General features: G+C 48.2%; 1 protein-coding gene across 1 annotated transcript in view; it reads left to right on the forward strand.

Moving 5' to 3' along the window:
- The window catches only part of LOC311224627 (transducin-like enhancer protein 1), a 49,282-nt gene that overhangs the window by 12,956 nt on the left and 8,616 nt on the right, over positions 1-27,710 (forward strand). The window contains exons 5-10 of the mRNA XM_084309667.1: positions 373-452; positions 2,579-2,828; positions 12,764-13,011; positions 15,396-15,543; positions 25,301-25,451; positions 26,090-26,166. Coding sequence (XP_084165793.1) covers positions 373-452; positions 2,579-2,828; positions 12,764-13,011; positions 15,396-15,543; positions 25,301-25,451; positions 26,090-26,166 — 954 coding nt within the window. The remainder of the gene's footprint in view (positions 1-372; positions 453-2,578; positions 2,829-12,763; positions 13,012-15,395; positions 15,544-25,300; positions 25,452-26,089; positions 26,167-27,710) is intronic.

Here is a 27,710-nt window from a genome sequence, read left to right on the forward strand (position 1 = left end):
GTTTTGTTGTACTTCTAACTGCTCAGCTGTTATACAGCATACTGTTGTACTTCTAACTGCTCAGCTGTTATACAGCATACTGTTGTACTTCTAACCGCTCAGCTGTTATACAGCATACTGTTGTACTTCTAACTGCTCAGCTGTTATACAGCATACTGTTGTACTTCTAACTGCTCAGCTGTTATACAGCATACTGTTGTACTTCTAACCGCTCAGCTGTTATACAGCATACTGTTGTACTTCTAACTGATCAGCTGTTATACAGCATACTGTTGTACTTCTAACTGCTCAGCTGTTATACAGCATACTGTTGGAAGTGTTTTGAACCAAATCATTGTCAAGCTGCCACATTGTGTTCTTGCCCTCCCCCAGCTTGCATATGAGTCCCGGTCGTCCCACGTCAGGGCCCCAGGTCTGTCCTCCTCTCTGCCTGGCTCCTCCGGCGGCAAGCCGTGAGTTCCTACTGCTGTCTGATCATGTTGTCAACACACATACTACTCACACACACCCTGTCACCCTGGCATCACAAAAGGCTTCCATTAATGCCTTGTTGCAGATTGTAGCTGTGTCTGAGACCAGTAGCATCCCCGCTGTAACAGTAGTACGTTAATCCGAGACCTGTAAAGCCTGTTAGTCTCCAGTAATATCCCCTCTGTTTATAACAGTAGTACGTTAATCTGAGACCAGGGCCCTATTCCCCGTACCTGGTTCAACTGTCGATCAAAAGTCCCATTATCCAGATTAAATTAACCCGATGTTTGAATCCAGGCTTTCCCTGTTCCTCGAACACTGATTCAGTCTCGTTAATTCGAACCAGACTTGATACTCAGGATAATTGCGCACGGCCGCCTCACCTGAAAAGACAGCAGGTGTCGATCGCAGAAATCCTGATTTTCTAACGGCATTGATTGATTGATTGATTGAAAACTTTATTAACAGATTGCAGAATGGGTACAATACAGTACGGCTCAATAGCCTCGCCGACAAGTTAAATGCATATCTATAGGCTAATTTTAAGTCCCTCATTACCCCAATCAATCAGATTATATTTCTTTAAATGTGCCTGCTGGCAGTAGGCTTAATGGAATGAATAATCGAATGAGATCTTGCTAGCGAAAATAATTAGTTCAACTCTTTCAGAATAAGTAGAAAACAAGCCCAAGAGTATCTAATTGATACAAATTATATTATGAGGATATCTGTACTGTATGCGCTCGGCTTAGGTATCATGTACTATATAAATACATGGTTCCCAAAGTTTTCAAGGCGCGACCCCCGAAATAACGTGTCAGAGAGGGAGTTGGAGGCTTGCAGTTTCACTATTAATCAGGTTTTAATCTGTTTCGGACATCATCCATACATGCATTGAATTGATTAACCTTTGGTTTATACCAGTGACACCTCATGTTCATCATCAGATAACAGTGCTTGAACAGATAAATGCATTTTCTCAAATTCATTCATCAAAACGCTAAAGGCTCATTCAATTGATCAAGTCACGTCACGTCATCAAAATCCGTCAAACAGTGCATCTCCTCATATATTTTAAACCCAGTTACAATATCACAATAATATCCCTCTGTAACAGTAGCATGTTAATCTGAGACCTGTAAAGCCTGTTAGTCTCCAGTAATATCCCCTCTGTTTATAACAGTAGTACGTTAATCTGAGACCTGAAAGCCAGAGCCCCTTGAGATCCTTCAGGCAGAATAACCTGCATACTTGGCTTGGTTGGCTGTGCTGAACATTATTGTTATTGTTATTATTGTGGAGAAGCAATACTCTCTCTCTCGGTGCTACTAATATGAAATCATAAAACAACCTTGGCGCCCGACAGCCACAGTATTGATCGGCCATTAGCAATATCACGTCTGCTTTCTGCTCTGTAATACAATCAGCCATTATGCATTGCTGCCCACGGCTATTGTGAACAAAGTAATTGCCAGATTTTGGACAAATATTACTCAAGTTCCAAAGCTATTACGCCCCTGTCGGTCTTCTTCTTTGGCGTGTGTGTGTGTGTGTGTGTGTGTGTGTGTGTGTGTGTGTGTGTGTGTGTGTGTGTGTGTGTGTGTGTGTGTGTGTGTGTGTGTGTGTGTGTGTGTGTGTGTGTGTGTGTGTGTGTGTGTGTGTGTGTGTGTGTGTGTGTGTGTGTGTGTGTGTGTGTGTGTGTGTGTGTGTGTGTGTGTGTGTGTGTGTGTGTGTGTGTGTGTGTGTGTGTGTGTATCCTTCATCCATCTCATCACCTCCTTGATGTGTTCCTCCTCATCTGTCCTCTCAGTCACACATGGGCTTCAGAGACCTTTATGAGATAAGATGTCTACATCAATTTAACAGCACCCCCACCACCCCCCCCCCCCCTCTCTCTCTCTCTCTCTATCTATATCTATCCCTCCATCTCTCTCTTGCTCTCTCTCTCCCTCCCCATCTCTCTCTATCTCTATATCTGTCTCTCTATCCCCCTCTCTCTCTCTCCCCCTCTCTCTCTCTCTCTCTCTCTCTCTCTCTCTCTCTCTCTCTCTCTCTCTCTCTCTCTCTCTCTCTCTCTCTCTCTCTCTCTCTCTCTCTCTCTCTCCAGTGCCTACTCTTTCCACGTGAGTGCGGACGGCCAGATGCAGCCGGTACCCTTCCCCCCCGATGCCCTGCTGGGCCCTGGCATCCCACGCCACGCCCGTCAGATCCACACCCTGGGCCACGGAGAGGTGGTGTGTGCCGTCACCATCAGCACCTCCACCCGTCATGTCTACACCGGAGGCAAGGGCTGCGTCAAGGTCTGGGACATCAGCCAGCCCGGCAGCAAGAGTGCCATGGCCCAACTGGACTGTCTGGTGAGGAGAGGAGACAAGGAGACACATGAACACAAACTCTTCAATACAGTCATTAACATATAGTCATTAACACAAACTCTTCAATACAGTCATTAACATATAGTCATTAACACAAACTCTTCAATACAGTCATTAACATATAGTCATTAACACAAACTCTTCAATACAGTCATTAACATATAGTCATTAACACAAACTCTTCAATACAGTCATTAACATATAGTCATTAACACACAACTGGACTGTCTGATGAGGAGAGGAGACAAGGAGACACATCAACACAAACTCTTCAACACAGTCATTAACATATAGTCATTAACACAAACTCTTCAATACAGTCATTAACATATAGTCATTAACACAAACTCTTCAATACAGTCATTAACATATAGTCATTAACACAAACTCTTCAATACAGTCATTAACATATAGTCATTAACACAAACTCTTCAATACAGTCATTAACATATAGTCATTAACACAAACTCTTCAATACAGTCATTAACATATAGTCATTAACACAAACTCTTCAATACAGTCATTAACATATAGTCATTAACACAAACTCTTCAATACAGTCATTAACATATAGTCATTAACACACACAACTGGACTGTCTGGTGAGGAGAGGAGACAAGGAGACACATGAACACAAACTCTTCAACACAGTCATTAACATATAGTCATTAACACAAACTCTTCAACACAGTCATTAACATATAGTCATTAACACAAACTCTTCAATACAGTCATTAACGTTAGGTTATGGCTATAACCAAGTGCTGTTAGTTAGGGGTGACGCTTGGCATCACACTGCACTCCCTCGCGTACGTGCGCGCGCACTGAATAAAATTCCACAAGATATACCTTTAATACCAGTATTAGTCTGACCACACCCCTCATCAGCTTACCTTCATAAGCAGGTGTGTGGTCACCTGCTCTCCTCCTACCCAAGCTTTCACCACAAGGTGAGGTCAAGGGCTGCAGCGGCCGTCTGATGCCAAGCGTCACCCCTAACTAACAGAACTTGGTTATAGCCATAACCTAACGTTCTGTTCTGTTAGGGGCTCTGCTTGGCATCACACTGCACAAGGGGAGGCCAAGCGGAGCCGCTGGCTAACAAATACACCCCGCTGACAGCCCCCCACAACCATCAGAACAGGGAGGGCCGAGCCCCCCCGACCCCCCCTAATGGAGGGCATCCCCCCTATTAGGGGCTTCACGGGAGGGCGACGGACCCGACCGTGCGAAGAGGCACTCAAGCAACTCAACGCACAGGGTGAGCAGACCGTGGCTTGACCCCACGACTACACACACGCACAACCCGCATGCCACCCGGGAACGAACGGAGGAACAACCTCGTTACTGCCCCCAGAATCACGGGGTCAAGGGCAAACCCAACCCCGTGGCAAGGCCGTAGCAGCGGAGCGCGAAGGAAGACCCAGACCCACCAAAAGGACTGGACTCCCTGGAATGGGGGCCCGGAGAAGTCCATGATGCCAGCATCAAGACCCCACCAGGTGGGCACCTAGTGACCCCGCCCCCCACATCGCCAGCGTATTCGGACAAAGGCCCCTCAGTTACTGCACCTGGTATTCCCAGGCGGTATCCCATCCAAGTACCAACCAGGCCAGAACCTGCTTAGCTTCCGAGATCGGACGAGATCGGGCGTGTTCAGGTTGGTATGGCCGTAAGCCGAGCGGGCCCTGTCCCCCCAATAGTACACCGCCTGGCACACTGACCCTGCAGAACAGGCAGTCAGCATGGCCGTAAGCACACAAAAAAGGTTAACCAACGGAAGCAGGCAGCGCACCGGGGAAAAACCAGGCAACAGGCTGTTAACCCTAGCCTGGAGACTGCGGACAAGACAGGCGCCAGAGGGGACAGCTGAACACAGCCGCCCCGGTGGAAGGGGCGTATGCTGGCGCTGTTGCATGACCAAGCCTCCATTAAAAAAAAACCCACCCAGAGGGGTTGAGGCAGAGAAGGCTGACACGATTGGCAGACGTCATGAACGTGCAGGGGCACCCTCAACCGGTGAACCCGAGAGTTGACACTGCTCCAACACACCAGGGAATCAACCACCTTGGCGTTACCCAATGCGGTGGTTGTTCCTATAACCCCTCAAGAAAAAACTCCAAAACACACCTGCGGGTATACACCGGCTATACCGCAGTACAAGTGTCTCAGTTTTCAAAAAAGGGTTAACCCAGGCCTACGGGTCGACGAACATTACCTCGGACCGGGCCTGGCGATACGGGAAGCACAGGGTCACCAGAGGAGGTCAAAGACCACCCCAACAGGCCCCTCTTCGCCATGCGTGAGAGAGGAGCGAAAAAGAATGGAGAACCAGCCCCTAAGCACACCGTACTTGGTATTCCCAGGCGGTCTCCCAACCAAGTACTAACCAGGACCAACCTGTGTACAGTGGTGCAGTCGTAATATTGGATAGAGCGCATCTTTGTGCGCGCGTACTGATCATCTAGTAACACGGCGTGTAACCGCGTGTGACCACGACTGTACCACTGCCTGTGTAGCGGCCGAGATCCGACGAGATCGAGCGTGTACAGAATGGCATGGCTGTAAGCCATTACGACAGTGCTGAGTAAAAACGTACCCAACCAGGGTCTCCATAGCGCTTAACCCTGTGACACCCGGACCGACCTGGCATTTTTCCCCCTGAAAAAAGCCCAAGTCCCTCAGGGTACCAGAACAGCAGATCTGCATCCCCGGCGGACAACGGGTTCAACTGATCCGGACCAGCGTGACCAGAACCAGTCCCGTGCCCTAACCACGCCGACATGCCTACTCCAGGAGAAGGGCAGATATGCGTGTCGATCTTAACATGAAAAGAAGGCGCCACCCAGACGTTCGGGCGAACCGCGCCTGGTGGCCCACCCCAAGGGCGTGAGACCCCTCTACATACGTTCAGATCCATTCCGTCATCATCCCCCAGACATGAACGAGAATCCGTCGAAAAACCAACCCAGGTCGTGGGATTTGGTCGTCGGAAGAGGAAAAACCCCCATCTCAGTTGCTTTATAAAAACGCTGTTTCAACCACAAGCAACCAAGGCGTGCCAGTCAGTCGCCTGTTTACAGCGAGCTAGCACTATACGTGCGTCGGGACACACCCCCATCAATGAACAGGCTATTTAGACCTGTCATTGAATCCCCAAGGCGCCCAGGGGAACGACAAGAGGGGTGTGACACTTCCTAACTCCAACACTTTTTGAATAGAAAAGAAGGAAGCATCAACAGTATGTATCCCAGTCTACACAGCCAGGGGTAAAAAAAATTCACATTTTTACATCCCACCACCCTCCCATAGGAAGGAGACGGGGATCCCCAGAGAGACTTCCCACGCGAGCTGTACAGATTGAAAAGAATATATTGCACCTTGAGCCATGTAAAAAATTGGTTTTAGGGCTCTCCGGGGAAGAGGCACTGAACCCATACACACTCAACAATCGAATTGAATCGAATACATATACAATAGAACAGGACACCTTCTAGAGGGTCCACTCACTTTGACAATCTGAGGAGGAAGGCTCTGTACTCTGATGGAGGCTCCCTCACATGGAAGAAGGAGTCCGAACTCACAGAAGGCCCGAATAGGCGCTTGGTGAGAAGGAGCCCTGACCACCCCCCTGAAACAGATCCATCACATGGACCTGAACAGCACACGGAAGTCCTACCAACAGAGACGCGCACGGTGACGTACTCTATGGTGGGGGAATTCCTGCGGTGCACACGCCCAATATACCAGGCCGTGGGACCAGGAAACTCCCCCCCCCCCCCCCGTAACGTGCCGAACCGCCACGTGACGGGAACCTTGAAGGACAGGGGGTGTACCCCTGACCGACAGAAACAAGGGGGAGAGGAAAGGTTACCAGTTCACCCCTTTACGACCCCACACCCATGATACGATGTAATGACAAAAAGAGAATATGACACAGTCATAGTCAGCTCTATGAAGCGTCTGACAGCTCCACACAGCGCATGAGCTAACCTGCTATCTGATTTTTACTAAGGAAAAAACACAGAATAGAGAGGGCTCTAAGAGCCCCGGTCCAACATACACATGTGCTTCTGTGGCCAGTCCAACCCAGTTGTAGGTCACATGACACACACAACCCATCATCACCTACAAAAAATGGCAAAAACACTCAACAGAGGAACGCCGTTTTTCACAATGAGAGAATACATAATTCTCGATTAGTATCGGCCACAGGCCTTGCTAAGCACACACGACAGCGACCAAACCATCTTTTCTTTTAGGAAAATAAAGTTTCTCCAGCAGTTTTAGCACAACCTCAGCACCAAGCTAAGGGTTACATCGCATCCCTACCACACAAAAAACACAATTAGTGCACAACATGTCTGATAGGAGGATGAAAAAGTCCCCAGGGAACCGGGGGGAAACACAATCCTCTTATTTTACCCTCAATACGGCCAGTTAAAACAGGAAAACCTGTTAATATGTGAACACACTGTTCATTGTCATCACAGGCTGAAAAAAAGAACATTCTTTTACTCACTTGTCACCAAGCATAGCTTCATAGGTTAGTTACCTTAGTTGTGAGTACACGGTACATATAAACACCATGATGTTTCTCACACAACAACCAGATCACATCCGATTTGCACGGAGAAGCTAACTGCCAGTGACAAAAACAGTACACACATAACTCGCGTCGTATCCTAAATGCATTGCAGCAACACACGTTTGGGAAAACATCGTTATTCACAACACATTTAGAAAAGTAAAACCAGAAGACGTGTTATAAGGTCTGGTCAAACCCTGTCCTACCCGGAACGTAGATCAGCGAAGTGCAGTCACAGACACCGTAGGAACACAGCCGCTCCTGTGTTGTTCGAACTAGGCAGCGTCGCCGCTCCAACCCGCACTACAGTCCTCTTTGTTGACGCAACCTTGCCGTCCTGGCTCAGGGCAGGGTCGACGAACATCCCCTGTCAAGGATGACGTCGTAGTCAAGAGTGTAAAACATGTTACAATCAAAGCACGTTCAACAGAGTAGCATTAAGCTAACGGCCGCTCCAACCGTTCGGGCGCTACTGCCCCTGCTCGCGAGACGCCGAGCTAACGGCGCACGCGACCAGAAGCGAGCTTGCGCGAGGCCTATAGCAGCAAGCTAACGTTACCTAGTGATCACGATATGCCGCAGCTAACAGCTGACTGGCTAACAGTAGGCCCAACGTAAGTAGGCCATGCAGCGATCACAGCAGGCTAACGCAGCAGCTAACAGCTGACTGGCTAACCGTAAGCTAAGCAGCTATACCTGAACATGTATACAATGACATAACACTCACCCAGACAGGCCGCCGTTCTGAACCTCTCCTCACTTTTTAAGAGAAAAGAGAAACAAGATGTCAACACTGCTTTACAACGGTGATTTTACCAACACCCGACGGAATCAGCACAATACCAAACTGGCCTGTGTAGCTGACTTGAACATGGATCTGCCGCTATCGCACATCCATGCACATATCTCCTCGTGAAGGAACACTCTCATTTGGATATGAAAGAAGGGGCTTAACACGGGACAGAGAGAAATCCACTCGTCCAGAACACACAGGGATCACCAGTGTTAATGGTCGCGGCCCACTAGTTAAAACTACAATGGTCTTCAGACCAAGGCCTTCTGTCGCCTAGGTGGCTGAACAAAGGACCCTAGCCTGGGGCCGGTTTCCATAAACATTGTCAAGTAGCCCCCATAGCACTAACAGACAAGTGAAGCCCGCCAGCAACAGTACTCACCCAACCTGAAACCCACCGCTTCTCACAACAGCGGCGTGTCCGACAGTTCAGCTGTGGCCTGACAGGTTTCACCCCAACAAACACAACAAGGAACTGCAGTTGAGAAGCATGCAGCGGCGTGCTCCCAATACGAAAACCGGTGGAGGGTTTTTAGAATGATCATCATCTTCCAGACACTCCAGTACGAAGACAATATCGCCGTATTTTCTCGAAAAAAATAGTGAGAGAGAAAATAAAGATATGATGTCAACGTATCTCCTCCTTGTAAACAACATTTTTCTCCACCTCAACTAACAACACGTCAAGTGGGGTACTACCGAGGCACTTCCTTGTGGTGAAAGCGAGAAGGAGGAGAGCAGGTGACCACACACCTGCTTATGAAGGTAAGCTGATGAGGGGTGTGGTCAGACTAATACTGGTATTAAAGGTATATCTTGTGGAATTTTATTCAGTGCGCGTGCACGTACGCGAGGGAGTGCAGTGTGATGCCAAGCAGAGCCCCTAACGGAACAGAACACACAACTGGACTGTCTGGTGAGGAGAGGACATGTACATACATTTACATTTAGTCATTTAGCTGACGCTTTTATCCAAAGCGACTTACAAGTTCAGAGGAGACAAGGAGACACAATCAACACAGTCATTATTTATCAACACACTTATAAACACACTTATCAACACTAGGGTTGCGCATCGTTTGGATTTGAATGATTCCGATTCCGATTCTCCATTTAGCAGTGGCGGCTCGCCACTAGGGGCGCTCGGGCGCCGCCCCCCCTCAGGCCCTACCCTGGTTATATGAGAGAACAAGAAAAATAAGTTTTTAGTTTTTTGTTTTATAGCCCTATAAATAATATAAACATGTTTAAAATTAATAATATTTACTCATTTTAAGTATGTTTGTGTTTCCAATGCACAATATAACGTTATTATATAAAAAAAAAATACTTGTTTTCTTGAACAGGAAGTGACTCACTTTTCTTTTTTTTTTATTATTTTTTTGTATTTCTCGGCCCGGGCTAGACGCGATAGCGCTCTGAGTGCGCGTCACGGTTTGATCGCTGTATCCGTCACAGCCAATCAGTGCGTAACGCGTATGTTGGAATCCGGGCGCGATTTGAAGCGGTCTAGCCAGTAGCGTCAAGAATTTCTGTAGCCGCATTTCGCGGAGACGCTCTCTGATTGGCCGACGCCAGTATTTTTTTCCGTAGCAGAATTTCACAGAGACGATCTCTGATTGGCCGAATCCAATTTCTAATGTACCAATTCTAGCTTATTCCTAGGTTGGTCCGTTGGTGGTAGAGATAGTTGTGTTGTTGTGAGATGCAGCTGTTTGTCTTAGAGCGTGCCGTGACTGCAAGTTCTTTAGACTGTTAAGCTTAGGCACTCTTTCAAAGTTGGTTAAGGTTAGAGTTTGTCTTAGAGCATGGCGATAGAACGCCAGGTAGTTTGCAGTCTATTCGACGCGGAAATGGACAAAGGAATGAAGTACTTGTGTTGTGTGGTGCTAACTGCTAACAAGCTAACACTTGGCTAACAAGCTATATGGCGGATGCAGTCTGGACACAGTGGACAGTGGTCTGGAATACATCAACAGTGGATTATACACTTTATCAAGGCAAGCCCTCCTGCCCTGGACGTGTCAACTAAACAGTGAGTCTCTCTCTCTCTCTCTCTCTCTCTCTCTCTCTCTCTCTCTCTCTCTCTCTCTCTCTCTCTCTCTCTCTCTCTCTCTCTCTCTCTCTCTCTCTCTCTCTCTCTCTCTCTCTCTTTCTTTTGGATTGAAAATACGTGGATTATGGCTTGTTCAATATCGTCTATGTTTGAATGAATGACTGAATGAAAACTTTATTAACAGATTGCAGAATGGGTACAATACAGTACGGCTCAATACACACAATTGTTAAGGGGATGCAGACCAGAGAAAGACGTTTGTCTTGTTTACATCAGGGTCCCAGATTTTCGATTCATATCGATAGTTTAATAGCTAGCCTTGGCTCGTTTAACAATATGCAAAATATGTGTACAGCCCTGTACTCATACTGAAGTTATTCTTGGTATATAATAGGTCTGATTGTGTAACGAATCGATTCCACGTCGCGCTGTGTGTGAGAGAGAGAAGGAGAGAGGGAGAGATCTGCGTGTGTTTGGAGACGGAGCGAGTTTTGTTTCTAACTTTTCTATTTATATATTGTGTTTCAAGTTGTGAATTAGACTATACTTTATTTGACTGGTTGTGTGTTGTTGTAGTAACAGCTGAGCGACTCGTTCATAAGAGCCGATTCATTGCCGTGAGTGTGAGTCGAATTGCTCACGTCTTGCCATGAGTCGGTTGCGTGGTACTGTACATGTTTGCAAAATGTTTTGGTATAGCGCCCCTAGTGGAGAGAGAACCAGCAGCCGCTACTGCCATTTAGATTCTTTGAGGTGCAGGTCAAAACAGGTCACAGCTTATTTCACAGGAGAACATTTTTATTTGAAAAATCTTTTATTTTAGGCGGCTAGGTGGTGCAGTGGGCAAGGCGCTCACCTCCAATGCTGGAGACGCTGGGTTCGAGCCCAGCGCTCCACATTGTTTTCAGTTTGGCTGGTCGTCCGTACTAATACAATTGGCAGTATTAGGGGGAGGGAAACTGATGGGTGGGGATCGGGCGTTGTGGACAGCCACTCCTACAGGTCGGTTGGTGCGCCTGCGCAGTAGAATCAGGAAGCGACGGGGGCGGCGTCCCTCCAAAGCGCAGACCCCTGACGCTGAAAGATTGCGCTGTGCAGGTGAAAAGATGCGACTGCTGTTACCTCGAGTATCGGAGGGGACTCGTGCATGTATGGCTTACACGTCCACATTACAGCCGGCTTGTGGGAGGCAAGAAACAGCGTTCGAGATAGGGGAGGGTTGAATTGGACGATATGAAATTGGGATGGGAGAAAAATAAAAAATGGGAGAAAAAGTGGATATAAAAAAAAATCCTTAATTTTTTTCATACTATTCACATTGTCAGTTGACTTGATACAGTTTAATTTGGTTGCTGTACTGTAACTAGGGTATTAATTAACACTATCAGTGCCACTTGTTAACATGGTAAAGCATGGTTGAATGCCACCACCCACTTCAATGATAGCGTTGTGAACGCATAATCTCTGTCTTAAATTATGGCTATGTGTCTAATCTGCCCGTCGCTTATCAATGACTTGTTTGCAGTCAACATTGTCGAGACGGATTGTTTTTTAATCCGTTCATTTCCGTTTTATAGCATTTTGAAAAGCCCTAGTTTTTCAGGAAAATATATAGATTCCGTGATAAACGCCCTTTACTGGAATATTCTGGCATACACAAAAAACGTTGTAATTTTTCGGCCTATTTATGAATCGTTTTCAAATAAACGCTAGATTATCGATAGTATATGTGTACTTATGCACGCTATAGAAGCGATCTGAAAAATATATTCTCTCATTTCCTGATCAGCGAGCACACACACACACACACACACACACACACACACACACACACACACACACACACACACACATGGGGCACACGCTGATATATAGGTCAAAATAGATCCGATTACCCCAAGACTGGTAAAATAAATTGCTTACCTCAGATCAGAGGTTACCCAAAAAGATTATTCCAATTCCTGATCGCCATTCCAAATATCGATCGCGTTTATTGATTCAGCGCTGGGTACTGTAAATTATGGATTCCACACGTTTTCCGGCTCGGCGAAACACTTGGGTCTCTTCAGATGCCTCGCCGGAGAAGTAACATGAGGAGGCGATTTTTTTTAATTTAAATCGAAATTCAAACATCTTCTTAGCGGTTCCGGAACCGGAAGTTAGTTACCGGTTCCTATTAGAACCGGTTCTCGGTGCCCAACCCTAATCAACACACACGCATGAACACAGCCATGAACATTCAGTTATTAACACACTCATCAACCCACACAGGCACAGCCTCATATGGAGGTGATTTGCTCTTATTGACATTGTCATCCTTTATTTAATTGAATCTCATTTAGAGCCACATTCAGATTGACGTTATCAAAATGTCCACATTCATTTCCTGAGTTGAGGTGATCATATTTCCTTGTGCCTCATACATTGGTCGTCCTTTCACCTAGAACTAACTGCCTGTCTTCTTTATCTCGACCAATCAGAACAGGGACAACTACATCCGCTCCTGTAAGATCCTTCCTGACGGGCGGACCTTGATTGTGGGCGGGGAGGCCAGCACGCTGTCAATCTGGGACTTGGCCACGCCCACTCCCCGTATCAAGGCGGAGCTGACGTCGTCTGCCCCCGCCTGCTACGCCCTGGCCATCTCCCCTGACAACAAGGTCTGCTTCTCCTGTTGCAGCGACGGGAACATCGTGGTGTGGGACCTCCACAACCAGACTCTAGTCAGGTAAGGAGAGAGGGGGAGGAGAGGAGGAGGAGAGGAGAGGAGAGGAGAGGAGAGGAGAGGAGAGGAGGAGAGGAGAGGAGGAGGAGAGGAGAGGAGAGGAAAGGAGAGGAGGAGAGGAAGAGGAGGAGAGGAGAGGAGGAGAGGAGAGGAGAGAGGGGGAGGAGAGGAGGAGGAGAAGAGGAGGAGGAGAGGAGGAGAGGAGGAGGAGGAGAGGAGGAGGAGAGGCGGAGGAGAGGAGGGGAAGAGGAGGAGGAGAGGAGAGAAGGGGAAGAGGAGGAGGAGAGGATGAAGGGAGGAGGAGGAGAGGAGGGGAGGAGAGGAGGAGGGGAAGAGAAGGAGGAGAGGAGAGGAGGGGAAGAGGAGGAGGAGAGGAGGAGAGGATGAAGGGAGGAGGAGGAGAGGAGTAGGGGAGGAGGAGAGGAGGAGGAGAGGAGGAGGAGGAGAGGAGGAGAGGAGGAGGAGGAGAGGAAGAGGAGAGGAGGAGGAGGAGAGGAGGGGAAGAGGAGGAGGAGAGGAGGGGAAGAGGAGGGGGAGAGGATGAAGGGAGGAGGAGAGGAGGAGGGGAAGAGAAGGAGGAGAGGAGGGGAGGAGAGGAGGAGGGGAAGAGAAGGAGGAGGAGAGGAGGAGGAGAGAGGAGGAGGGGAAGAGAAGGAGGAGGAGAAGGAGAGGAGAGGAGGAGAGGAAGAGGAGAGGAGGGAGAAACATCATAGTGCAGGACCTCCACAACCAGACTCTAGTCAGGTGAGGAGGAGAGGAGGAGGAGGAGAGGGAAGGAGGGAGAAACATTGTAGTGTGGGACCTCCACAACCAGACAGTCAAGGAGAGAGGAGGAGGAGGAGAGGAGGAGAATGAGGAGGAGAGGGAGGAGGAGGAGATGGAGGAGGATGAGATGGAGGAGGAGAAGAAGGATGAGGAGGAGGGAGAGAGGAGAAGAGGAGAGAGGGAGAAACCTCATAAACTGAACATCAAATACATATCTCAGTATGAAACAATATCTAAATCCCATTTCTAAATGATATATTATATATATATATATATATATATATATTATTTAAAAAAAATTACAATCAGTGATTTAGCTAGATTGAGAATATTGTATGTGTGAGAACATTAGTCTGAAGGAACACAGCTACTGGAAGTGTTTCAAACCACATCAAAGGAAGTCTCTATTTAAAAGGTAACGCCAGACTTGATATTGTACATCACGATTCTGATTAAATTCTGCACAACCAGAGTTTAGTCAGGAGTGGGGGATGAGAGGAGGTAGGTGGGAAGTGCATGGGCAAGAAGCCTTGATGTGTCTCCAACTATAATGTCAGTCAAAACGTTGATGGCAATAAATACACCGGGAGGAGGTCTAACAGAGTGTGGATTAAATTATTGTTTATGCTCTCTACGATTCAATTATTGTTTATGCTCTCTACGATTCAATTATTGTTTATGCTCTCTACGATTCAATGAATGTTTATGCTCTCTACTAGGGGTGTAACGATGCGACCTCACAATGATTAATTTCGATTACGATTATTCAGGCAACGATTCAATCCATCATGAAATCTCTTCATTTGACCACGATTCGATTCGATTCGATAAATTTTCTATCAATTAATTCCCCAAAAAAAATTGAATACACAAATGTGGCTGGGGGAACTGATTCACTCAGCATGAATGGACTATAGATCAATAAAAACAATACACACAAAAAATTATATATATATATATATATATATATATATATATATATATATTTTTTTAGATTAATTTAGATTATAATCGATTCTAACATTTTCAAATCGATGCAGTTGAATCGTCACATTAAGAATCGATGCATTTCGATTAATCGATGCATCATTACACCCCTACTCTCTACGATTCAATTATTGTATATAGGGATGCTCGATATTGGCTTTTTTTACCTATACCGATATTGTCCAACTCTTAATTTCCGATACCGATATCAACCGATATCAACCGATACCGATATATGCAGGGTTCCCCCCCCCCCCAAAAACGGAATAATTTCAGGTAATTAACATTACATATCTCGTCGTGTAATTAACACAACATTATGCATACTTTGACAATAAATAAAATTATAATTTGTTCTTACTTGCTTGCCTGGGTAAATAAAGGTTAAGTAAATGTAAAAAAAAAGAATAATAATAATTAAACCAATACCGATATTTTCCGATATCACATTTTTATGCCAATATCGGTAGGCCGATAATATCGGACATCCCTAATTGTATATGCTCTCTACGATAAAATTATTGTTTATCCTCTCTACGATTCAATTATTGTTTATCCTCTCTACGATTCAATTATTGTTTATCCTCTCTACGATTCAATTATTGTGTATGCTCTCTACGATGTCCCCCATGCAGGCAGTTCCAGGGCCACACGGACGGGGCCAGCTGTATCGACATCTCCAACGACGGCACCAAGCTGTGGACGGGGGGGCTGGACAATACTGTCCGCTGCTGGGACCTCAGAGAGGGAAGGCAGCTCCAGCAGCACGACTTCACCTCACAGGTACACACACACACACACACACACACACACACACACACACACACTCACACTCACACTCACACTCACACTCACACTCACACTCACACTCACACTCACACACACTCACTCGCACGCACGCACACAAACACACACACACACACACACTCACACACTCACACACACTCACACACTCACACACTCACACACACACACTCACACACTCTCACACACTCACACACTCACACACTCACACACTCACACACTCTCACACACACACACACACACACACACTCACTCACTCACTCACTCACTCACTCACTCACTCACTCACTCACTCACTCACTCACTCACTCACTCACTCACTCACTCACTCACTCACTCACGCACGCACGCACGCAATTCCTCTACCGAGATCAAATGCAATGAAAATAACTGCTATGTATAGGGCCATCTCAGCGCTACCGGAGTCTCATGGCCAGTACAGAGAGACTCAGAAGGAGCTTCTATCCTCAGGCCATTAGGATGCTCAATGACTCTACACCAACCCATCTATTCTACATTCATTGCACACACATCCACATGCACACACCCACTTTAAACATTCACCTTTAACATTTAAGAATCAAGAATCAAGAGGTTTATTTGTCACATACATACCAGGGGCATACAGTGAAATGCGGGTGGTCATGCCCGCATTGATTGTGCAATACAATAATAAAAATAGGCATAGAAAAATAAAATAGGTAAGACACAAGATATGCATGGTAAAAAAAAAGACATGCTAAGTTCCTGAGAAACTGGTTCTTATATACACTACTATACAATATACAATTTACAATTTTAACTTTTTTTTTTTTTTGTAAGATTTTTTTTTTGTGTTTATCGCTATTTACTACTGGGCAGTCCAGTAGAGAGAGAGAGGAAGAACGGGAGACAGAGCGGGGGAAGACATTCGGCAAATGACGGCTGTTACAAAGGGTCAGATTAAACCGAATATATGTATTTATTTATGGATATATATTGAATAGTATTTGTATATCGTTTGATATCCCTTGTATATTCCTTGTACATATACACTGAATATCCCTTTATTCTACTACAGCCCATACTAGTTCATTCTCTCATTGGACAAGAACCTGGCGCCAGCAGACAGGCCCCTTGAGTCAAGTTCAATAGTGCCGACGAACATGTCCCAACTAGCCCCGGTTCCGCGTAGGAATACGGCTACCGAAATACGAATGGTACTATTTGTTCACTGTGCATATAAATAGGGCGCAAGAAATGTAGAATTCCTCTTAGTCCCTTGTCCCGTTCAGTCTCGTTCAGTTCCAGTTATCCAAGTGACGTCTCTCCCCACTACGCAACGTGGGCAGAGTAGGGCTCGCATCGCCCCAAGATAGAGTCTCGTGTTATCCTACTACGTTTGTTTAACGTATCGTTCGCTCCCTACTAGTAAAAGCCTTCATTACGAGTCAAAGACCACGTGAAGTGGGTAATTGTGTGTCTACATAGAGCACTTATTGCCGCGTGCTAATAGGATAAGTAACGTCAAGTTCAATCGTGGACCACCGCGCACCACAGAGGATACCTACACCGGTGATTGCAGAGCCACCTTCCGGCAGGATTATTGCTTTGACTGTGGCTGCTGGAGCAGAGAACCGCCTACCCCGCTGCTACTGTGGGATCTACACAGGCCCGTGAGGACATCACTCGAGCCCGTCTCTGTCGGAGCAGAGACTCCACGGCTTCATCTGCGGCGCGCACCCTAGGATTACAGCTGCTGCTTTCCCCGCTGACACAGGGGTGATATCGCCTCCGTGGACCCTTGACTTTGTATAGAGCATTGCCTCCCCCTGCTGGCTTACAACCGGTAGTACCCCCCTTTCAGTATCTCCAGTATCTCTCCTGAGTACCATAGATAATTACTAGTGCTGTCAGGCGATTAAAAAAATTAATCTAATTAATTACAGGATTTGTAATTAATTAATCTAATTAATCGCATTTTAATCGCATTACCATTTTATGCCTCATATTCTATATTCTATAATCATATTTCAAATTGCATGTGTCCGGATGGCAGAATTCAGTACTGTATCTACAAAACCTTCTGTTTAATCATCTTCCATCTATTAATTTGCTTAGATTTTTCAGGTCTGGTCAATTTGAGCATGGTGTTATTCACAGTCAAAGATAAAAAAAAATTATTGATATTCTCATTTGGTTCATTACAATTTACTCAAAATAAAATGTTCATTCAATCAATCACCGCGCAGATTGATTGATTGAATGAAAATGTTATTAACAGATTGCAGAATGGGTACAATACAGTACGGCTCAATACACACAATTGTTAAGGGGATGCAGACCAGAGAAAGACTTTCGTCTTGTTTACATCAGCGTCCCCCATTTTCAATTCATAATGAATTGTAAGTAAGGGTGCAACTTGCACCGTGCAATCCATTCTTTGTGGATCTAGCCCACAGTATTTCTGACACTGGGAATACATTCCCTGAGATTCATAGATGTCCCTAGAATCAGATACCAAGAACATGCAAATGGACCATATTAAAAATAAATCTGTAAATGTGTATTCTACATGCTTATGGAATGAATGAGATACAAAAAAAAATATTATAAAAAAAAAAAAAAAAAAAACTTTTTTGTAATTAATTTTGAGTTAATTTTCATAACGCGATTATTTGCTGTGTAATTAATTAATCTAATTAACGCGATAAACTGACAGCCCTAATAATTACTAATATTCATTATTGATTTGCCTATGCACATTCTATTTGCCTTATAAGCGCAATTAAAGTAATGTAATAATACCCTTTTGATGTAATAAATATTCTAAACAAGTATTTGTGTGGAAACCGTGTTATTGTGGAGAAGTTCTCATCATATACCTGTGTACGGTATTGGCCAGTAATGTACATACACGGTAGTAGTTTAATGATACTAATACTTGATTAATACAGTCAGGGAATTGTACCCCTCAGTTATAATTGGTCCTTCGAGCCCCGGATAATAATTAGCGTAATATTAATATAATATTAATATTGACATGGCCGATGACGAACACTCCACAAACGGTTCTCCTAAGCTAGATCGCCCGCAGCGCAGACGGCAGCCACCTCCCTATCTAGAGGCATACTCTGTCAGTCCAATACCTAGCTTTAAAGGGAAATTAGATACGGATAAAATAACTAAAGCGGATAGTAAAATTATGTCCGACCCTACCAACCAGGCTACCCCGCCAACAGAGGCCCTAGTGGGTTCTAATGTAACTGACCAAGCTCACGGTGGGGACCAGGAGGGAACTGACACGACTTTATCCCCCGACAACGCCGACGAGGTAGTCCCCGGAGCGCTCCAGGATAAAGAAAGCCCTCCAGGGATGGAACCCGACCCACCACAAGAAGAGACGCGCACCCAGGGGATGGATCTCCTCGGTACGCAACAGGAGAACGGGTCTCCAACAAGTACTGCCGGGAGCCGATCGCCCCGAACGGCGTCTTCCCCCAGCGCGGCGGACAAGATGCTGGCGCAAGCACTCATCGCCACCCTGGCAGCCTCCACCGAACGCGATCGACTTCAAGCGCAACAGACGCGCGAGCGCGAACATTTTGCAGGCGAGCGAGAGCGCTTCCAGGCGCAACAAAGGAGTGAAGACGACCGCATAAGACTGGAGACCAGACGCCTCCAGACAGAAGAGAACATTGAGAGAAGCCGCGCCGATGCACAGCACGCCGCCGCCAATGCACAGCGCGACGTCGCACATGCCCAGCGCGACGCCGCCAACGCACAGCGCGACGCTGCCCAGGCCAGCGCCAATGCGCAGCGCGACGTCGCCAATGCCCAGCGCGAAGCAGCGCGCGACGCCGCCCATGCCCAGCGCGAGGCAGAGCGCGACCGGCTGCAGGCGGAGCTGATGGACAAACTGGTTGCCATGGCGACACCCCCTCACTCCACACGGAGCTCTCAGAGATCGTCAAGACATGGGTCTAGGACACATTCCCCTACCCGACGAAGCGACCCGGGACCCCGCCAACAGGAGGATCCTGTCCACGTCTCCGAACCCCCTCCCCAGCCGGTCCATACGAGACCCAGCAACCGGGAAGAATCGGACCACGCCGAGAGACTGAACAGAAGACTCCAGGTCCTAGCAGAGGAAGAGGAGGAGGAAGAGGAGGAATGTCAAGCCGACCAGCAGCAACGTACTCTGGCCCAGGAGGCCCAGTACAGCCCAGAAGTCAGCCCCGAGGCCCTACGCTACAAACCCCCGACTCAACTCACGGGTGAGTTTGACGCACCGCCAGCCCCGAGGGACAGCACCTGGGTACCCGACCTTCGGTACCCACCAAGTACCAGCCCAAGACGACACGCACGGGGAGACTCGCCTAGGAGGCCTCTTCCCCAACGCTCACCGATGTGCCAGTCATCCATGGCATCGTACCTTGGCGCACCGACGTTTCCAGACTTCACCCATGAGAACCGAGCACAGTACACGGAGCTACGGATGTGCTTAGAGACAATGATGGTTGATGTAGCTGATGAACGCCACAAGTATGCTACCCTATTGAAGCACCTCAAGGTGCCCCGAGCGCACAATATAGCGCTGGCCTATGCCAACTCTACTACCCCATACACAGCGGCTCTAGCAGCACTCGACCAACGGTATGGACGCGTATGGGACTACGTGATACAGGAGATAAGAGACATTGACCGTCTCCCCCCAGCCAGAGACAACAGAGCGCTAGATGACCTGTCTATCAAGGTACAGTCCCTGGTAGGGATGCTGGGGTCCCAAAAGGAAAAGGGTATCTACGAACTGTACGCTAACTCTAACGTAGAGAGGATATTAGAGAAGCTCCCTCCCGCCCGACAAGAGCGCTTCAGGCGGCAGAGAGACTACCGCGACCCCAACGGTCCAGAGGCATCCCTCCTAGACCTATCTGAGTTCCTCGCCAGGGAGGTCAGTAGCCTACGACTCGACACGTTCGTATGGAGTGGACCAAGCCCAAGACTCGGACCTCGGGGACAAACGGATAACCGCCGGTTGGTGACCGTTATGCACCAAGCCGAATCAATACCACACAAGAACCACAACACCCCCTCGACGAAAGAGGACCAGTGGAAGATTGAGTGCCAGTACTGTGAGGGAGAACATCGGCTGTATCAGTGCGAAGATTTCAAGAAGCTGACCACGGATGATGTGAGTCAGTGGGTCAAGGACCACCGCCGCTGCTTCCGCTGCGCGCGCAGCCACCTAGCAGCTGAGTGCCGCTTGAAGAAGAAGTGCAGCAGGTGCGGTGGCACCCACTTGGAGGTCCTGCATGACATCAACAGGCGTCAGCCAGGACAACAGAGTGGGCCCGTCGCGGTAATGTACCATGCCGAGGCGGTGGCACCAGCACCAAAGTTCCACCAGACCGCTCCCTGGTGTCCCGACTGCTACGGCAGACACTGGGAGCCACGGTGCGACTCGCACCATATAGATTCTACGTCACCACCCACAGGAGTGCTCCACATTGACCAGCATAGCGGGACCCCCCGTGTGCTCCTCAAAGTGGTCAGAGTGCTCCTGAGCTACGAGGACAAGGTCCTGGACACTTACGCCGTCCTGGACGATGGGTCTGAAAAGACTCTCCTCCTCGCTTCCGCAGCAGCCCAGTTGGGCCTGCGAGGTGTCAAAGATACAATGACCATACGCACCATCAGAAGGGACCAGAAGACCATAAAGGGTGAAAAGGTCTCCTTCAAGATAGCAGCGGTGGACCAGCCCGAGAAGCAGTATAGTATAACTAACGTCTTCACCAGCCACGACATAGGCCTGTCTCAGTACACCTACCCCATCCCACAGCTGATGGCTAAGTATGTGCACCTACGTCAACTACCTATACCGCTTATCGACGGCGCCACACCGACCCTGCTCATCGGCTCCGACCACGCGGACCTCATTCTCCCAATTGGGGCGGCCCACGTCGGACCAAAGGATGCCCAGTCGCGGTTCAGACCCGACTGGGATGGACGCTCCAGGGCCCCCTCTACGGACTTGACAGTCCACCCACGTCTACACGCTGCCTACACACAGAGGCGAGCGACACCGGCCTCTCCCCCGTACAGCAGAGGCTATTGACATTAAGCGAGAGGCCCGTGAGAGAACCGTGGGTACCAGAGGGAGTTCGGAACCCCACCCCCCTCAGCTGCGCTCCAGACGTAGCTGACCTCGAACCCAGCACCCCAAGCGACTCCTTGACGGGGCGGCCGGGACCGGCCCCTCCTCAGATGGGGTACAGAGCAAACAAGAGAAACAGACGGAGGAGGAGAAAGCACAGCCAAGCACAGATCAAAGCAGTCTCAGGCCCGCTTCCTCCTAAGCCCCCCTTCATCCCGTCCAGTCGTCATGACCATAGACCAGTCACTATATCCCTTTATTCTACTACAGCCCATAATAGTTCATTCTCTCATTGGACAAGAACCTGGCGCCAGCAGACAGGCCCCTTGAGTCAAGTTCAATAGTGCCGACGAACATGTCCCAACTAGCCCCGGTTCCGCGTAGGAATACGGCTACCGAAATACGAATGGTACTATTTGTTCACCGTGCATATAAATAGGGCGCAAGAAATGTAGAATTCCTCTTAGTCCCTTGTCCCGTTCAGTCTCGTTCAGTTCCAGTTATCCAAGTGACGTCTCTCCCCACTACGCAACGTGGGCAGAGTAGGGCTCGCATCGCCCCAAGATAGAGTCTCGTGTTATCCTACTACGTTTGTTTAACGTATCGTTCGCTCCCTACTAGTAAAAGCCTTCATTACGAGTCAAAGACCACGTGAAGTGGGTAATTGTGTGTCTACATAGAGCACTTATTGCCGCGTGCTAATAGGATAAGTAACGTCAAGTTCAATCGTGGACCACCGCGCACCACGGAGGATACCTACACCGGTGATTGCAGAGCCACCTTCCGGCAGGATTATTGCTTTGACTGTGGCTGCTGGAGCAGAGAACCGCCTACCCCGCTGCTACTGTGGGATCTACACAGGCCCGTGAGGACATCACTCGAGCCCGTCTCTGTCGGAGCAGAGACTCCACGGCTTCATCTGCGGCGCGCACCCTAGGATTACAGCTGCTGCTTTCCCCGCTGACACAGGGGTGATATCGCCTCCGTGGACCCTTGACTTTGTATAGAGCATTGCCTCCCCCTGCTGGCTTACAACCGGTAGTACCCCCCTTTCAGTATCTCCAGTATCTCTCCTGAGTACCATAGATAATTACTAATATTCATTATTGATTTGCCTATGCACATTCTATTTGCCTTATAAGCGCAATTAAAGTAATGTAATAATACCCTTTTGATGTAATAAATATTCTAAACGAGTATTTGTGTGGAAACCGTGTTATTGTGGAGAAGTTCTCATCATATACCTGTGTACGGTATTGGCCAGTAATGTACATACACGGTAGTAGTTTAATGATACTAATACTTGATTAATACAGTCAGGGAATTGTACCCCTCAGTTATAACGGCGGGTCCGGGAATCGAACCCGGGTCGGCCGTGGCCGCGACGCAGCAGGTTACATGGTTCGCCACTTGGGCGCCCTCAATTTTAACTCTTAATGTATCTAAACTATACTATACAGTTACCTCCTTCCTTTAAAGTGACTTTCTATTTTATTTTATTTATTTATTTATTTTTTTATCCACTTTTTCTCCTTATTTTCTATTTTCTCCCATCCCAATTTCTCTTCGCCAATTCTCCCTTCAATTCTCCCCTGTCTCGAACGTTGCTAGACTATGCCTCCTACTGGTCGGCTGCAGTGAGGACCAAGCCTTGCATCACGTGTCCCCTCCGGTACACGAGGAGGCAGCTGTCGCATCTTTTCACCTGAACAGCACGATCTCTCAGTGGCGAGGAGTAACGCGTGGGAGGCTCACGCTGCCCCCGATACTTCCTGATTCTGCTGTACAGGCGCACCAACCGACCTGTAGGAGTCGCTGTCCACAACGTCCAATCCCCACCCACCGGCTTTCCCACCCCCTAACACTGCCAATTGTGTTAGTATGAACGACCAGCCAAGCCGGTAGCAACGCTGAGAGCTGGGCTCGAACCCAGCATCTCCTGCGTTAGTGGCGAGTGCCTTGCCCACTGCGTCACTTAGCCGCCCAGACTTTCTATTTTTTAAAGTGACATTTTGTTTAAAGTGATTGTTTTGGCGGTTGCCATTCACTTTAGACACTTTAAACACTTTTTAACACTACATCAAATTCTATCTATTTATTACTAAAAGATTTGCACTACATCTCTACCTCATTTTTACATTTGTTTGCATTTTGTACTTTTGTTTTGTAATTTGTATATTTAGTTTATAGTTTATAGTTTATATGTGACAAATATGAAACAAAACTTGAACTTGAAACTTGAACTTGAACACACACACAAACACACACACACGCACACAAATAATTATAATTTCTTTACCCAATTGAGGATAGTGTTGTTGTCCCATATTGGGAAAGCTGTCCCCAATCAATTAGATTGGGGTCTGAAATGTGTCCTCAATTTTATATTGAAGTCAGAAACACACACACACACACACACACACACACACACACGCACACACACACACACACACACACACACACACACACACACACACACACACACACACACACACACACACACACACACACACACACACACACACACACACACACACACACACACACACTCGTTGCTATCACAGCAGACTATAGAGATGACTGATGTCAGATGAGCTTTGATTCGTCGTCTAATGACTTTCTCTCTCTCTCTCTCTACATCCACAACTCTCACTCACCCCCCTCTCTCTCTGTTTCCCCTCTCCCATCTATCTTACCTTCCATTGGTTCATCTGTCTTTCTTTATTCTCTTTTCACACCCCTCTCTCTCTTTCTTTCCCTTTTTTCCTTTTATTCATCCATTCTCTCTCTCTCTCCCCCCTCTCCCCCCCCCTCCTCCCCTCTCTCCCCCCCTCTCCCCCCCTCTCTCTCCTCCCTCTCCCCCCCTCTCCCTCTCTCCCCCTCTCTCTCCCTCCCTCTCCCCCCCTCTCCCTCTCTCTCTCTCTCTCCCCCCCTCTCTCTCTCCCTCCCTCTCTCCCCCCTCTCCCTCTCCCCCCCTCTCTCTCTCTCCTCCCTCTCCCCCCTCTCCCCCCTCTCCCCCCCCCCTCTCCCTCTCTCCCCCCCTCTCTCTCCCTCCCTCTCCCCCCCCTCTCTCCCTCCCCCCCTCTCCCTCCCCCCCCTCTCCCTCTCTCCCCCCCCTCTCTCTCCCTCCCTCTCCCCCCCTCTCTCTCCCTCCCTCTCCCCCCTCTCCCTCTCTCCCCCCCCTCTCTCTCCCTCCCTCTCCCCCCTCTCCCTCTCTCTCTCTCTCTCTCTCCCCCCCTCTCTCTCTCCCTCCCTCTCTCCCCCCTCTCCCTCTCCCCCCTCTCTCTCTCTCCCTCCCTCTCCCCCCTCTCCCCCCTCTCCCTCCCCCCCCTCTCCCTCTCTCCCCCCCTCTCTCTCCCTCCCTCTCCCCCCCCTCTCTCCCTCCCCCCCTCTCCCTCCCTCCCTCTCCCCCCCTCTCTCCCTCCCTCTCCCCCCTCCCCCCTCTCCCCCCCTCTCTCCCTCACCCTCTCTCTCTCCCCCTCTCCCTCCTCCCCCTCTCTCCCTCCCCCTCTCTCCCTCCCCCTCTCCCTCTCTCCCTCCCCTCCTCCCCCTCCTCCCCCCTCTCCCTCCCTCTCCCCTCCCCCCCTCCTCCCCCTCCAGATCTTCTCTCTGGGCTACTGTCCTACAGGAGAATGGTTAGCTGTGGGGATGGAGAGCAGTAATGTAGAAGTTCTGCACGTCTCCAAACCTGACAAGTACCAGCTGCACCTCCATGAGAGCTGTGTGCTCTCCCTCAAGTTCGCCTACTGCGGTACGCACACACACACACACACACACACACACACACACACACACACACACACACACACACACACACACACACACACACACACACACACACACACACACACACACACACACACACTTCAACCACCAACAGACGGATGGTCACTAGACATCATTTTCCCTGAGGAGGCTGATGCTTTACACCACAGCATGTCACCCCACTCCACACTAATGACATGCAGATATGTACGTTACTTCCCCCTATACATGCTGAAGTGTGTGTGTGTGTGCGTGTGTGTGTGTGTGTGTGTGTGTGTGTGTGTGTGTGTGTGTGTGTGTGTGTGTGTGTGTGTGTGTGTGTGTGTGTGTGTGTGTGTGTGTGTGTGTCTGTGTGTCTGTGTGTGTGTGTGTGTGTGTCTGTGTGTGTGTGTGTGTGTGTGTGTGTGTGTGTGTGTGTGTGTGTGTGTGTCTGTGTGTGTGTGTGTCTGTGTGTCTGTGTGTGTGTGTGTGTGTGTGTGTGTGTGTGTGTGTGGGAGCCTGTGTGTGTGTGTGTGTGTGTGTGTGTGTGTGTGTGTGTGTGTGTGTGTGTGTGTGTGTGTGTGTGTGTGTGTGTGTGTGTGTGTGTGTGTGTGTGTGTGTGTGTCTGTGTGTGTGTGATTACAGGCAAGTGGTTTGTTAGCACAGGGAAGGACAATCTATTGAATGCATGGAGGACGCCTTATGGAGCCAGTATTTTCCAGGTAAGAGGCTACTTGTACATTACAGCACTGTGTGTGTGTGTGTGTGTGTGTGTGTGTGTGTGTGTGTGTGTGTGTGCGCTTGTGTGTGTGTGTGTGTGTGTGTGTGTGTGGTGTGTGTGTGTGTGTGTGTGTGTGTGTGTGTGTGTGTGTGTGTGTGTGTGTGTGCGTGCGCTTGTGTGTGTGTGTGCGCTTGTGTGTGTGTGTGTGTGTGTGTGCACAGTAAATTGTACTCAAACTGAGTACATTTTACTCAAACTGAGTACAATTTACTCAGTTTGAGTCAAATGTACTCGGTTTGAGTCAAATTTACTCTGCGAAATTGACTGTGTGTGTTTTGCTTGGCGGGGGGAGACATGATGTCATGTTTCTGTGAGCTAGAGCAGGGAGCCGTGGGCAGCTTGTTGAAGACGGTCTCCCTTCAGGCTGGACTGAGAGGACGAGCTGCTTTGTTTTCCAAATGCCAATCGCCTCCCTCCTGCCCCGTGGCAGACAGCACGCCAAACCCACCCTCCCCTCCTCCCTCCATCTCTCCCTCTCTATTGGTGTGTCGGTGTTCATTTTGTCAACGAAAATGATGACTAAATATGGTCGTCAACAAAGCTATTTCCCCCCGACTAAATCTAGACTAAAACAAAAAAGTCGAAGTCGAGACTAAAACTGACTAAGACTAAAATGAAAAATAAATGCAGGTGACTAAATATGATGAAAATGAAAAAGGAGCATTTGACACATGACTAAGACTACAACTATTGGTTTGATTATGTCTTATGGTGTATATATGTGGAGCACTTCTATGCTCTATATGTATATATATATATTTATTTTTTTACAACCACCGGTCATGTCTGCTTCACATGGGCTGTGGAAACGTTCGGTTCACTTTACTGCTTTTGTTATTTTAAGACTAGTGAGGGTCTTTAACTGTTTAGATCAGGGGTTCCCAAAGTGGGTAGGGGTCACGAGCCGCCGCGGGGGGGTCGCCAGATGATACAGGTGAACAGGTTCGCCTCCCTGTTCGAGCCCAGCTCTCCACATTGCTTTCAGTTTAGCTGGTCGTCCGCACTAATACACATTGGCAGTATTAGGGGGAGGGAAACTGATGGGTGGGGATCGGGCGTTGTGGACAGCGACTCCTACAGGTCGGTTGGTGCGCCTGCGCAGTAGAATCAGGAAGCGACGGGGGCGGGGCCCCTCCAAAGCCCAGACCCCTGACGCTGAAAGATCGCGCTGCGCAGGTGGAAAGATGCGACTGCTGTTACCTCGAGTACCGGAGGGGACTCGTGCTATGTATGACTTAGTCCACATTGCAGCCGGCTTGTGGGAGGCAAGAGACAGTGTTCGAGACAGGGGAGGGTTGAATTGGATGATACGAAATTTGGGATGGGAGAAAAATAGAAAATGGGAGAAAAAAGTGGATAAAAAAAAAAGATAATAAAATGCCATTTTCTTTTCATTAACGAAAACTAGACAAAAATGTCATCCGTTTTCTGCGACTAAATCTAGACTAAAACAAAAAAGACAAAAACGAGACTAAAACTGACTAA

Source organism: Notolepis coatsorum (assembly GCF_963971535.1).
Source record: "Notolepis coatsorum genome assembly, chromosome: 3".
Classification (NCBI taxonomy): Eukaryota; Metazoa; Chordata; class Actinopteri; order Aulopiformes; family Paralepididae; genus Notolepis; species Notolepis coatsorum.